This window comes from Sparus aurata, chromosome 23, assembly GCF_900880675.1.
Source record: "Sparus aurata chromosome 23, fSpaAur1.1, whole genome shotgun sequence".
Lineage (NCBI taxonomy): Eukaryota > Metazoa > Chordata > Actinopteri > Spariformes > Sparidae > Sparus > Sparus aurata.
In genome coordinates this window covers 29,795,502-29,809,945 of record NC_044209.1, presented here as the reverse complement: position 1 = coordinate 29,809,945, position 14,444 = coordinate 29,795,502, and the positions used below count along the sequence as shown (strand labels likewise).

Here is a 14,444-nt window from a genome sequence, read left to right as displayed (position 1 = left end):
TTAAAACTTTGAAGCTTTAGATTCAACATGAATCAAAGACATAATATATAATAATGTCTTCAACCATTTTAGTTTAAATCATTAACACAACATGAACCAGGAGGAACCAACAGTGTTGAAGTTAGCATGCTAACCAGCTAGCTGCTAACAGCACTCTGCAGCTGAGAGGCGGGACGTGGGCGGGGCTTCAGGTGGGGTTTACCTGGGACAGGATGTAACGTGAGTTTGGAGCGCTGAGGTCCTGCAGCGCCTCCTACTGTCACTAACTGTCCCACAACACAGATCTCAAACCAGCCTCACAAACACTGAAGCACAGCGACGTCTGAGAAACTCCAACTGTTCTCTCCTTCTATCAGAGCCGGTCCCGACCCGACTCCATCCAGCTCGGTAACCACAGCAACAACCACTGAGCATGTGGCTGTGATGCTGCTGCTCATCACAGCAGGTGAAACACTCACCTGTTATTAACATTAAACAACTGAGCTGAGAACAACAAGCTGGAGTGAAGAACACAGAACATCCTCACACAGAACCGGCTGTTGGACCCACAACACTCACATCAGGTCTGTAGATCCCAGTGGTCAGGCTGCTAGCAGTAGCCATGTTGTGCTAACAGTGATATGAGAGGGAAACACTTTGAAACGTCGTCTGTTTCTGCCTTTAAAAAGTAAATCCAGTTTGGTCTGTTGCCTGTTCTCAGTCGGTCCATCCAGCCACCAGTTACATGCTGGTGACTGTGTTGCTAAAGCTAAAAGCTAACCAGACCAGGAGCAGCTCACACGCTAGCCTGACAGTGGTGCGTTCAAATCAGCTGTGCTTGTGGATCTTTCAGATACTGTTCTGTGTTTTCGTACATGTGATGGAGACAGGAAGTGGCAGGATGAGCCTGTTGTTCAGGAGCTAACTAGCGTTAGCACAAAGCACACAGCCACAGCACTGCACAGTAACTGTGGTGCTGGACACTGTGAACAGAGTCCTTTATTTCTGTATTACACTAAAAAAGCTTGAAGAGCGAACGACCCGCTAACACGCTAACACTCTCGTCCAGCGGGTCAGTGAGATCAGAACCAACAGGACAGGAAGTGACTCCACGGCGTGTAGAACACACGTCAGCTGTGGAGCAGTTTACATCCTGAGAGCAGAGCAGAGATCTGTGTCTCCAGGAATAAATACATCTCTCTGGAGGTCAGTACGCTCAGTGGATTCAGGTCGTAACCAGAAGCCTTCACAGGTGACCCGTGTGGTCCGTTTCTGATGAGGTGACGTGTTCCGACAGGTAGGTCACCTGAAGGCAACCTGAAGGCGGGCTGAGTCCTGGGCTCAGAGTGTCAGAGATACAAAGGAATTCTTCATTTCATCTCGACTTTATTATGTTTTCTTTACATTTAGGACATTAGGACACTTTTGTCCAAAGCGACTTACAAAACGTACATTTGTCACAAGAGAGCAACACGACATCACCGTCGATGGAGAAAAAGACAAATCTGATCTGTTCAAACCGTGGTCTGAGGATCTGAGCTGCTGTTTATCAGGAAACCCTTCAGAACATCAGCGCTGTGATTAAAGCGCTCAGATAACAACACGATCAGCACAGACGTGTTTGTTCGAAGTCCGAACAAACGAAGCTTGATTCTTCTTCACTCCACATTAAAACACAGACAGGTTTCAGTCCTGCTCGTTTCAAAAACGAATGATATCAGGTTTGTTTTGTGGACTAAAGTATGTGGACAGGTGTGGAAGTACTGAGCTATACTGTGTGTTTGGGTCTGGATCGATAGACCCGACCCAGTCGGAGGAGCTCCAGACTTCAGGTGATGCACTCGGCCCAGAAGTAGAAGATGTTAACATTGTGAAGGAAGCAGCTGTAAAATGGTGGATACACGAGACACGACTCGTCAGAATTCAACAACCTTTGGAAAGTCCAGACGGGCCACACCGGTACATTACTGTATACCCACTGAAGTTAGCCGGCTCGGTTAGCACACGTCCGGTTCTGTGGGCCTCTAACTCGGAGGATCTGGTCAGGAGCAGCACATCCAACACTGTCAAGGTTTAATGGTACATCCTCAGGTAGACTGCATTCACATGGCAGCCATTTTCCTCTGACATCACACTCCAGGTGTGGAGGCTCAGACGAGGTGAGAGTCGTACCAATAAAGACAATAACGATCATTTCACTGTTTCCTGATGGACGATGGTTTAATCTGGACGCTGGAGCCATTTTTCAAGTTAACCAACAGGTTTAATAACAGCTAACGGCTAACATTACAATCCAACACGTAATCGCTAACGTGTAAATTAACTCAGAAATATCAGCACACATCTTGGAGACACTCGTCTAACGTGGAACACGCATCATTAAATCAAACGTTAATGTTAAAATACGTCAGACTGCCTGTAAAATTACAGCAACTTGTCAGATTCTCTCCGTTTACACGATCAACAACCTGCAGCGTCAGATCACGTGACGAGACGATGGAGGAGAACGTGAAGGAGGTTTAACACTGAAGACAAATCTGCAGCTACACATTTAGTTTGTCTGTCTCATCATACAGGATATAACTTGGAGATGTCTGATATTTGTAACCTCACAGTCGTGTGTTATATTTATTATATATGTTTTACAACAAAACCCACGTCTACACTTGAGCTCGTGAACATCTCAACAAAACTGTCGTCTTGTTAGAATCTGTGTGATTCTGTTTTATGTTCATGTTTTTCGTTTTTTCCTCCTCTGCCACCAAAATTTACACAAAACATCCGTCAGAGCAAACAGAGCCGAGCTGAGAGCGGAACAAAGGATCCCACTGTTTGCACAATAAGAGAAGACAGGGGAGTGTGTGTGTGTGTGTGTGTGTGTGTGACAGGTTGGAACATGCAGACAGGATTCCAGGTGTGAGCAGGAGGGTCGAGGGTCTCTTTATTTAAAGTTGAGCCAGAATCTGATCAGCAGAGAGAATCAGCAGGTCGGATCTGAGAGGAGCTGATTCACCTGAACGATCCGGGTGATTGAGTCACCTGGGAGACGTCTGCAGATAGAAACACAAACAGACAGAGAGGGTCACGATGTCGTGTCATTGTGCAACAGGCGTACACTTCACATTCCTGTTGTGATTCGTCAGTGGGTCACATGTCTGCGCCCGAGGCAGCAGCGAGGCCCGGACCCTCCACCCCTCCCTCACCTTCATCCGGGATAAAAGCAGCTGGGTCGGACCTCCGCTTCATTCTCTCCTCTCCATCCAGAGCAGGCAGACTCCTCCACCATGTCTTCTTACGCTCGCTCCACCACCTTCTCCAGCGGAACCCGTCTGGGCAGCATGAGGGCCCCCAGCATGTACGCCGGCGCCGGAGGCTCTGGGGTCCGCATCTCCAGCGTGAGCGCTCCCAGAAGCTTCTCGTCAGCCGGGGCAGGGTTCTCTGCCGGCGGCGCTGGCTTCAACCTGGCCGACGCCGTGGACAACGCCAACGACATCTCCGGCAGCAAGAAAGCAGCCATGCAGAACCTGAACGACCGTCTGGCCGCCTACCTGGAGAAGGTGCGCAAGCTGGAAGCAGCCAACGGCGAGCTGGAGCTGAAGATCAGACAGTTCCTGGAGAAGAAGACCCAACCTGAGGGCCACGACTGCGCCGCATTCAAGGTGGTCATCAGCGACATGCAGGACCAGGTGAGTCCAGGTTCTGATTCTGTGATGAGGTCAGAGAGACAAAAGAGAGGGCGAGGTGTGAGAGCAGGTGAAACTGAAGACAGACTGTGTTTCATGTTTGGAAATGAAAATACTTTGGCACTAAGTTTCATCCTGACTGTCATGAAAGCCCGGCGGCTGCTCTCAGGTGTTCAGTCCGCCCGGCACAGAGACGTGATTGGCTGTTTCCTGCAGAGAGATGCAGGTGCAGCCACACCCTGAACACACACAGACGACACACACACACCATTTGCATGATGTAAAGGAACAGAAGAACAGAAGGCCGTGAAACAAAGACGGGAGTTTGATGAATATTTGAATAGCTTTGAATAAATGCTGCAGCTGCCTCACAGAGCTCCTGCAGCCTGCAGCCACGCCCGTCTGTCTGTCTGTCTGTCTGTCTGTCTCTGACTTTAACATTTCAAATGTCTTCCAGTCTCAGAACATTTCGAAAATAAAACACATCCAGCATAAATCTGACCTCCTGTTGTGTTTCAGATCCAACTGGCCACCAGTACAAACGGCTCCCTCTACCTGGCCATCGATAACGCCAAGCTGGCCGCTGACGACTTCAAGGTCAAGTAAGTCGAGCGACGCTGAACGTTCACATGAAGCTTGACGCGGTTCAGACTGCAAACTAAACATATCAACCGCTGTGATCGTCCCTGTGTGCAGGTACGAGAACGAGCTGGCCATGCGCCAGTCGGTGGAGGGCGACATCGCCGGGCTGAAGAGGGTTCTGGACGAGCTGACTCTGAACAGATCGGACCTGGAGATGCAGATCGAATCTCTGAGGGAGGAACTCATCTACCTCAAGAGGAACCACGAGGAGGTGGGCATGAAACCGCAAACTACCTCTGGTTCAATTTAGCTTCTATAAAATGTTTCAATCAATGACATCTTGTACTGATTGATCAGCTGTCAGAGTGTTCAAGAAGAAACTTTTCATTTAGTCACAAAAAGAAATTAACTTCAGAGACTTTCACCTGGTGGAAACAAGAGACAAATATCTGCGTTTGGAAACTTTTCAGCCAAATGTCAGAAAGTTTCACAGCGTGCAGACGGTCGACGTCCAGCTGCTGAACGTCTTCAGTGTCTCGAAATGTACAGAAGACGATTAGACACGAGTACTTTATACAAATACCAACAAACAAATCAAAACTCAAAACTCAAATGAATCTTTCCCAGCGGCCCTCGTCCTCCTGCAGAGCAGATTACTCATTCAGTTTACATAAAGTCCCAAACATCTCAGCTCCAGCTTCAGACTGGACCGTCTGTAAATCACACTCAACTCCAAATCTGTTGAGAAAGAGAAAAAGAACTTGTGTCTGTTAACCGACTCGTCTTCGTGTTTATTGACTTGGATCTGAAATGTCGTCCTGCAGGACCTGCTGGCTCTCAGGTCCCAGATGGGAGGCCAGGTGAACGTGGAGGTGGACGCCGCACCTCAGCAGGACCTGTCCGTCGTCATGGCCGGAATCAGAGAACACTACGAGACCGTCAGCAACAAGAACCGCAAAGAACTGGAGTCCTGGTTCCAGTCCAAGGTGAGTGACACAAACTGCTCGATGTCTTTGTAAGAACTCCATCATTTTCTAATTCATAACTGAGAAGTTAGAGTGACCCAGGACTCATCTGACTCTGTGTGCAGAGAACACTTCAGCACAATCATCAGAATCTGAATCTCAGTTTGTCTAGAATGTATCATTTCTCACACATGACATCATCCTGGCCGACGAGTCCAGTGACCACCAGCAGAGCGTCATCAGCATACGCGTTGATGTAAAACAAACGTCTCTCTCAGACGTGATTTCTGACTTCTGCTTTGTGTCTTTGTTGTTTTGCAGTCTGAAACTCTCAACAAGGAGGTCGCCTCCAGCACCGAGACTCTGCAGATGTCCCGCTCCGAGGTCACTGAGGTCAAACGCTCGCTGCAGAGTCTAGAGATCGAACTCCAGGCGCAGCTCAGCATGGTGGGTTTCAAACACGTCTTAGTCAGGATGTGAATCAACAGTCTGTCAGCCTCCTCACACGGTTTCTGCTCCTCTGCAGAAAGCTTCTCTGGAAGGAACCCTCGCTGACACGCAGAGCCGCTATGCTAGCATGCTAGCAGGTTACCAGAGGCAGGTGTCCATGCTGGAGGACCAGCTGTCTCAGCTGAGACTGGACCTGGAGCGTCAGAGCCAGGAGTACCAGATGCTGCTGGACACCAAGACCAGGCTGGAGATGGAGATCGCCGAGTACAGGAGGCTGATGGACGGAGAGATCATGTGAGTGGACCGGTCCAGACCGGGAATTATCAAAAGTACCAGAGTTTAAACACAGAGGCGTTTATGTTTGTGTTTGAGTGTCAATAGTTCATGAAATATTTATTTGAGTTCCTCACAGTCAGAAACTGTCAGCTTCTTGATCAGCGTGATGAAAGCTAACAGACGGTTGTGTGTTTTGCTGCAGGCCGACTTCCTCGTCCACAACAAGTAAAGTTCTGATCATCACCAAAGAGATCGTCGAGGGAGACGACGCTGAGACTGACTAGACTCAGTGAGACACGACCACGTCAACACGCTGCAGACCGTTCTCAGAACAACACCAATAAAATCTGACGAACTGAAACACGTCTGTGTGTGTGTGTGTGTGTGTGTGTGTTTTACTCTGGTGAAAATATCATTATCATAATTATTATTATTATTATTATTATTATTAACTGAATAAGATCAGAAATCTGTTCAATGCCAAGTAGCTGTTCACATACTAAGAACGCTAACACTGTTAGCTCAGCGGAGCTACCTGATGCTAACACTGTTAGCTCAGCAGAGCTGCCTGATGCTAACACTGTTAGCTCAGCAGAGCTACTTGATGCTAACACTGTTAGCTCAGCAGAGCTACCTGATGCTAACACTGTTAGCTCAGCAGAGCTACTTGATGCTAACACTGTTAGCTCAGCAGAGCTACCTGATGCTAACACTGTTAGCTCAGCAGAGCTGCCTGATGCTAACACTGTTTGCTCAGCAGAGGTACTTGATGCTAACACTGTTAGCTCAAGCAGAGGTACTTGATGCTAACACTGTTAGCTCAGCAGAGCTACCTGATGCTAACACTGTTAGCTCAGCAGAGGTACTTGATGCTAACACTGTTAGCTCAGCAGAGCTGCCTGATGCTAACACTGTTAGCTCAGCAGAGCTGCCTGATGCTAACAGTATTAGCTCAGCAGAGCTACTTGATGCTAACACTGTTAGCTCAGCAGAGGTACCTGATGCTAACACTGTTTGCTCAGCAGAGCTACCTGATGCTAACACTGTTAGCTCAAGCAGAGGTACTTGATGCTAACACTGTTAGCTCAGCAGAGCTACCTGATGCTAACACTGTTAGCTCAGCAGAGCTACCTGATGCTAACACTGTTAGCTCAGCAGAGGTACTTGATGCTAACACTGTTAGCTCAGCAGAGCTGCCTGATGCTAACACTGTTAGCTCAGCAGAGCTACTTGATGCTTTCATGTTAATCAAGGTGTAAATCTGGTCTGAGATCAGTTGTGATGTGTCTCTCCTGCAGACTGAGATCACAGCAGACGAGCTGATGGAGACATCTGATGTTTCTGTGGTTGTTTCTCTGTTTTAAATCAAGTCTCAGCTGCTTCAGTTGTTCAGCAGAATGCTGCAACTCTGTTTTAAAATAAGAAAGTTTATGAATCTACTGTAAATCAGAGCTGGAGATGACGGCGTGCTTTACAAAGTGTAAGATAATGAAGAAGTAAACAGACCTCAGATCAGGTCCTTCATACAAACTGTGATCTGCATCACATAAACAACAACAAATATTTTATTGAAAGCTCGAAGAGAAACGTGTGAGTGAAGGGACTTCCTGTTGGACACTTCCTTCTACTGTCAAAATAAAAGCATGGCAGCTTTTCACCACCAGATGGAGACAAACAGCTGAATCCTGCAGTGCCTCAGTCTCCTTCAGTTTGATGGCAAATAAAAATATAACATATCATTTATTATTGTTCACTGAACTATTCAGAGTTTCACTAGAGTTAACAAACCGACACACAGCAGCCGAACAGGCTCGGTACCAACTGTGTCACAGGTCAGAACCGTTAATGTGAAACAACCACAGTTCTGCTGTGAACCAACAAAGACACGATACAGTCGAGCTGAGCTGCAGTCGACATGTTTTCTCTGTCGGCTCTTTAGATTTTAACACCAACGTCTCTTCTTAGTCATGGAAGAAACCCAGTTAACATGAATCTGAACAGAACCGGTCCTGTCATCTGTGTTCTGTCTGTCTGAGCTGGTCTGGGTCTCACAGGTCAGCGAGCCGGTCCGACTGGACTGAAGAGTGGAGTGAAAGTTACTGAGTGAAGTTCTGATGTGAGATTCTTCAGTACTTTGCTGCTGTGGGCTCAGTGTCTGATCCAATCAAACTCTTTAATACAGCTCATGATATTAAATACTCTTTAATGTTGGATCATCTTCGATAACAAGTCAGAGATCGAGCGTGAAGTCATCCAGATGATATATATTTAGTTTTTCATTGTTTCTCTCCTGTTGTGAAATCACGCCTCACAATGTCTCTGTGAACTGACCAGACAGCTGTGAGGGGTTTAAGGTCCAACTGCCCAGAGGGACAGGAACCAGACCAGGAACAGGTCCAGGAACAGGTCCAGGAACCAGACCAGGAACAGGTCCAGGAACAGGTCCAGGAACAGGTCCAGGAACAGGTCAGTAAGGTGAGGCTCCATCCTGCTCGTTAATCCTTCAGCTGTTCACCGACAGAAAGAGTCGGTGAACAGCTGAAGGTGAGAAAGATAAAAACACAAGTTAACATCATCAAGCAGAACATGAAGAAGTGTGTGTGTGTGTGTGTGTGTGTGAGTGTGTGTGTGTGTGTGAGTGTGAGTGTGTGTGTGTGTGTGTGTGTGTGAGTGTGTGTGTGTGTGTGTGAGTGTGAGTGTGTGTGTGTGTGAGTGTGTGTGTGTGTGTGTGTGTGTGTGTGTGTGTGTGTGTGTGTGTTGAACATATGATAATTAACTGTGGAGCAACACGCCTGTTATAAAATGTGAAACATCAGCTGAACCGTTCACGCGCTCCAGACGACCTCTCAGGCCGGCGCAGTCTCAGTTCTGATGACCCGTTTAAACTGGGTCTGAGCTGCTGCTGCGACCCGCAGCGACGGGAGACGTCTCTGAACGTGTCGATGTAGGTTCGAGTTGTTTTGAGTCAGACAGCTGATCACTGGAGGCTGGACTTCCTGAACACCAGGCCGGTTACATCATCCTCATCCTTCGTCTTCTTCAGCATCGATAACACATGAATTTAAAAATGTGCTGCTGTGGCTCGGATGTAATCTGTAAAGTAACTAGTAACTAAAGCTTTGTAGTGGAAGTATGAAGATGCAGAACATCGAGTAAACTTAAAGGACACTCCGTACGTTTGATCAGTGAGGAACTCGTCTGTCTCAGACACTTGTGTACAGTTTGAGGTCTTCACGGTGAACAAACAAACAGACCGAGACGTTCAGGAGAACAACGAGTAAGACATGTTCAGGTACGTGTTTGGACCTTCACCTGTCTTTGGTACCTGTGGACAGTTTCTACCTCTGCATCACTTCAACACGTTAAACAAGAGGAAGAATTACTGATCACATGATCACAGTGTAAAAAAGTAACACTGAGATGATTATTAGTCTTGAAACAACACGGAGTGATGAGAACATGATGTTCAGTCAAACACACCGCGGGCGGAAGGACAACACATGACATGAAGCCTGTTTGGTCCTCGGGGGCCCGTGTGGGCTCAGGACCGGATCATCAGGCTGCTCAAACAGCTGCAGGCCCGCCACAGATATCCCCCCGAGGCCCCGGAGCCTCCCCTGATGGACAGACAGATAGTGAGAGCTCCTCTGAAAACCCACCCGACCTGCTGGACCTCGCCTCTTTGGCTCAGACCGGTTTGCTCTGCGGGCCCCGGGCCACGCTGCGACTGCCCCGGCATGTTTGGTATTGGACCTGACTGACCAGCCCCCTCTCTCTCCCCCGGCCTCTTTCTGAGGCATAAAAGGAGGCGACGTCCCAGCAGCTCTTCACTCTCCGCTCAGAGCCGACGACCAGCCGACCCTCAGCCATGACTTCCTTCTCCACCAGCAGCAGCTACACCTCCTCCCCCATGAGGAGCTCCGTCATGATGGGCTCCTCCGCGTCCTCCTCCTCCCGCCGGGTCGGCAGCTTTGGAGCCGGCAGCGTGTACGGAGGAGCCGGAGGGTCCGGAGTCCGAGTCTCCAAGGCCTCCTTCACCTCCTCCGCCGCCGGAGCCGGAGCCGGTGGCGGCTTCAACCTGTCTGACGCCATCGACGTCTCTGCCAGCGAGAAGGCCACCATGCAGAACCTGAACGACCGCCTGGCCTCCTACCTGGAGAAGGTGCGCAGCCTGGAGAAGGCCAACGGAGACCTGGAGCTGAAGATCAGACAGTTCCTGGAAGCCAAGACCGCACCTCAGGCTCACGACTTCTGTGGCTTCAGCGTCCGTATCATCGACATGCAGGACCAGGTGAGACCATGTCACCTGACTTTACCCAGAGTTCAGTCTGTCCGGCAGCAGAGCTCTGCAGGCGGCGTCAGCATCACACAGTTCAATGTTCAGTTCACCTGTACAACAGAAGGTTAAACACCTGAGTGTAGAGTAGAGACACCTGAGGACAGGCAACAACACCTGAGTGTGATGAGGACAGGTAAGAACACCTGAGAGTGATGAGGACAGGTAACAACACCTGAGTGTGATGAGGACAGGTACCAACACCTGAGTGTGATGAGGACAGGTAACAACACCTGAGTGTGATGAGGACAGGTAACAACACCTGAGAGTGATGAGGACAGGTAACAACACCTGAGTGTGATGAGGACAGGTACCAACACCTGAGAGTGATGAGGACAGGTAACAACACCTGAGTGTGATGAGGACAGGTACCAACACCTGAGTGTGATGAGGACAGGTACCAACACCTGAGTGTGATGAGGACAGGTAACAACACCTGAGTGTGATGAGGACAGGTAACAACACCTGAGTGTAGAGTAGAGACACCTGGTGACCACCCTACACCAAACCCTACCCACCTGGTGGCAGCGGCGCTCCACCTGGTGGCAGCGGCGCTCCACCTGGTGGCAGCGGCGCTCCACCTGGTGGCAGCAGAGCTCCACATGGTGGTCACAGAGCTCCACCTGGTGGTCACAGAGCTCCACCTGGTGGCAGCAGAGCTCCACCTGGTGGCAGCAGAGCTCCACCTGGTGGCAGCAGAGCTCCACCTGGTGGCAGCAGAGCTCCACCTGGTGGTCACAGAGCTCCACCTGGTGGTCACAGAGCTCCACCTGGTGGCAGCAGAGCTCCACCTGGTGGTCACAGAGCTCCACCTGGTTGTCACAGAGCTCCACCTGGTGGCAGCAGAGCTCCACCTGGTGGTCACAGAGCTCCACCTGGTGGTCACAGAGCTCCACCTGGTGGTCACAGAGCTCCACCTGGTGGTCACAGAGCTCCACCTGGTGGTCACAGAGCTCCACCTGGTGGTCACAGAGCTCCACCTGGTGGCAGCGGCGCTCCACAGGCTGTTGAACATGTTTAAACTGAACCTTCCAGCCGACTCGCTCTCACAGTGTTTCTCTTCCTTCCTGCTCAGATCAGAGTAGCTACTCGTGGAAACGCCGCCATCATCCTCTCCATCGACAACGCCAAGCTGGCCAGCGACGACTTCAGAGTCAAGTGAGTGTGAGGCTACAGTAATCTGATTACATGGGTCTTTCTGCGAGCACTTTGTTCTAGTCTCTTCGCTCAGGTGAGCTTCCTGAACTCATGGTGGTGTTCTTCAGGTTCGAGAACGAGCTGACCATGCGTCAGTCGGTGGAGGCCGACATCGGCGGGCTGAGGAGGGTTCTGGACGAGCTGACTCTGGCGAGATCCGACCTGGAGATGCAGGTGGAGAGTCTGAAGGAGGAGCTGTTCCACCTCAAGAAGAACCATGAGGAGGTGAGAGCAACACCACGCAGAGAGCAACAGAAATGAAAACACAGAAAGACACAGGTGTAACCGGGCTCTCCCTGCAGGACCTGCTGGCTCTCAGGGCCCAGATGGGAGGCCAGGTGAACGTGGAGGTGGACGCCGCTCCTCAGCAGGACCTGTCCGTCGTCATGGCCGGAATCAGAGAACACTACGAGACCGTCAGCAACAAGAACCGCAAAGAACTGGAGTCCTGGTTCCAGGCCAAGGTGAGACCACAAAGTCCTGCTTCGTGCTCTAACGTGGTGACTGCTGGCCTGGCGGTCCAGAACCAGAACCAGAACCAGCTCCACTACACACTGACACCACTTTGTCTCCTGTCACTTCTGTTTCGTTTGTCGTTTTGTCCTCTGAGACTGAAGGTGAATGTCCTGATATGTGATCAATGACAGTATTGATTTGTGCTCCACAGTCGGCCGAGCTGAACAAAGAGGTGGCGGTGAGAACTGAGACCCTGGAGACGTCCCGGTCCTCCATCTCAGAGATCAGACGCACCTACCAGAGCCTGGAGATCCAGCTGCAGGCTGCAGTCAGCGAGGTGACCAGCACCGGGCCAACACATGTTCTGACTGGAGCTGAAAACGGGCTCAGAACCAGCTTCTGCTCCGTTCTTCAGAGTCCACATGAAGTCACGGTGTTGTTAGAGATCAACATCAAACTCTACAAATCTGTTTATTGATGACGTGACTGAAGCTTTCATTGATTTACACTTTGACTAAAATTATCATCATTCTAGTTTCCTGACAGAAAAATTGTTAGTTGTTAGTTAATTTGACGTCTGTCAGTTATTGATGATCAGGTATTGATGATCAGGTATTGATGATAAGTTATTGATGATCAGGTATTGATGATCAGTTATTGATGATCAGGTATTGATGATCAGAGTCTTTCAGCTTTAAACCAGCTGCTTCCTGTTGTTCTCAGCTGACTCACTGACGCCCTCTGCTGTCAGGAGACCAGAACAAACTGATGAACATTTAAACTGCAGGACTTTGTTACTGGGTCAGGACTTTGTTACTGGGTCAGAACTTTGTTACTGGGTCAGGACTTTGATGAAGGATCTCAGATCTTCACTTTTGTCTATTCTGGCAGAACTGAGTCTCCATATGAACGTGAACATGAAGCATTTGAGTTGTCAGTAAAGTGTTTATGTGAAGTCACAGTGAGCGTCACTGTTGAACGCCGCTGACCTGACCGTCCTCCATCTTCCTCCTGAGCAGAGAGGAGCTCTGGAGGGAACTCTGGCTGAGACCAAGAGCCGCTACAGCGCCATGCTGGCAGGTTACCAGAGGCAGGTGGTGTCTCTGGAGGAGCAGCTGGCCCAGCTGAGGGCCAACCTGGAGAACCAGAGGGGCCTGTACTCAGAACTGCTGGACATCAAGACCAGACTGGAGCTGGAGATCGCCGAGTACAGACGGCTGCTGGACGGAAACCTGGACACGTGAGTGGACCCAACAGTTCAACACTCGTTCCTACATGTTGTGTAAAGTGGACAAACACTCGCAAACTGTCAGCGATCACACCGCTCCATCGTTCTGACGCCATTATCACGTCTGCAGCCACGCTAGCAGCTCTGTGCAGCTGTACTGTGAGCTACATGCTAACAGCAGCATGCTAACACGTCACAGTGACAGCGTGCTGATGTTTAGCAGGTATAATGTTAACCAGGTCACAGAACAAGCACACATTCACATATACTGAGAATATCACGTCGTTCATCAAATATACATGTGAGTGTGTGGAAGGAGTCAAACGCTGCTTCATGTTTCTGAACGCGACTCGTCTGGTTTATCTGTACAATAATAACAGCAGCAGTTTGAGTCTCATCAGGCAGAACAGAGACACAAAGACGTTCTGTTAACTTCTGTGTCCTGTGTTCCTACAGCACCACCACCCAAACCACCACCACCACCACCAGGCGGGTGGTGACCATCGTGCAGGAAGTGGACGAGAACGGAAAAGTGATCAGCTCCTAGACGACAGGAAACCAGAGAACCTCCGACCAATCAGAGGCTGTAGAGCGTGAACTGAGTCTGTGGGAGTTTCTTCAATAAAAATCAAGTCTGACATTATTTCTGTGCTGTGTTCATTCACACTGACACTCCGGCTGTGTGACCTCTGACCTCTTACATGCTGCAGCTTCCTGCTGAGACCCAATAACTCTTCATTAAACCATGACTGAAGAATCAGAACCCAACAGAACAGAACAGCCTGTGTAGTTTCATAAAATAATTCTGCGCAGGCAAGGCTGGGTGGAATGATGAAGCAATCTTTATTAAAACAGAATCTCGCGCCCTGAATCCGGATCAGAAGCGGCCACGTTCTGATATTATCAAATCTGTGGACAAAACAATGCCAAAATGCTCTGCCCTCTGCCCCATCAAAACCTCAGCCTTTGCTTTTAGGAGGTTTTCCAAGTGCCACCCCCCGTTTCTCCCCCTGCACCGGCCTTTAGAGCCCCCTTTCCAGTAAACACCCACTTCTTCTAATTGGTCATTTTGGCATATTATCCAATAGCCTAAAAGAGGAGTTGACCTGTTTCCCTACTCTTCTCCCCTAACTCATCTGACCTGGCTGTGGTCAACTGTAGGTCTTGTCCCCAAAATGACCCAAATGGGTTCCCCATCCCTCTACGGGAACATAAACTTTTGGGCATCTCCCACCATTCGGCGGGGGTCAACCTCAGGTTTTAGTACTTTATGATGGCCTGCCGTCACCCAG

General features: G+C 49.6%; 2 protein-coding genes across 2 annotated transcripts; both read left to right on the top strand.

The window, feature by feature from the left end:
• Window positions 1-3,233: 3,233 nt before the first annotated feature.
• LOC115576004 (keratin, type I cytoskeletal 13-like) lies at window positions 3,234-6,296 on the top strand. Its single transcript, XM_030408463.1, has 7 exons — window positions 3,234-3,665; window positions 4,182-4,264; window positions 4,359-4,515; window positions 5,069-5,230; window positions 5,531-5,656; window positions 5,736-5,953; window positions 6,138-6,296. The coding sequence occupies exons 1-7, from the start codon at window positions 3,264-3,266 to the stop codon at window positions 6,217-6,219; spliced, it is 1,230 nt and encodes a 409-aa protein (XP_030264323.1). The 5' UTR covers window positions 3,234-3,263; the 3' UTR covers window positions 6,220-6,296.
• A 3,473-nt stretch (window positions 6,297-9,769) lies between these two features.
• On the top strand, window positions 9,770-13,795 carry LOC115576002 (keratin, type I cytoskeletal 13). Its single transcript, XM_030408461.1, has 7 exons — window positions 9,770-10,226; window positions 11,347-11,429; window positions 11,537-11,693; window positions 11,771-11,932; window positions 12,136-12,261; window positions 12,944-13,164; window positions 13,609-13,795. Exons 1-7 carry the CDS (start codon window positions 9,804-9,806, stop codon window positions 13,697-13,699), a joined length of 1,263 nt encoding a protein of 420 aa, XP_030264321.1. The 5' UTR covers window positions 9,770-9,803; the 3' UTR covers window positions 13,700-13,795.
• Window positions 13,796-14,444: the final 649 nt, after the last annotated feature.

What these genes read in the sequence shown, in the direction of transcription:
- LOC115576002 (XM_030408461.1), top strand. Translation starts at nt 9,804, where the DNA reads ATGACTTCCTTCTCCACCAGCAGCAGCTACACCTCCTCCCCCATGAGG. An exon ending in TCATCGACATGCAGGACCAG is followed by an intron (nt 10,227 to 11,346) that starts GTGAGACCATGT and finishes CTTCCTGCTCAG; the next exon opens with ATCAGAGTAGCTACTCGTGG. An exon ending in AGCGACGACTTCAGAGTCAA is followed by an intron (nt 11,430 to 11,536) that starts GTGAGTGTGAGG and finishes GGTGTTCTTCAG; the next exon opens with GTTCGAGAACGAGCTGACCA.
- LOC115576004 (XM_030408463.1), top strand. Translation starts at nt 3,264, where the DNA reads ATGTCTTCTTACGCTCGCTCCACCACCTTCTCCAGCGGAACCCGTCTG. An exon ending in TCAGCGACATGCAGGACCAG is followed by an intron (nt 3,666 to 4,181) that starts GTGAGTCCAGGT and finishes GTTGTGTTTCAG; the next exon opens with ATCCAACTGGCCACCAGTAC. An exon ending in AGTCCTGGTTCCAGTCCAAG is followed by an intron (nt 5,231 to 5,530) that starts GTGAGTGACACA and finishes GTTGTTTTGCAG; the next exon opens with TCTGAAACTCTCAACAAGGA.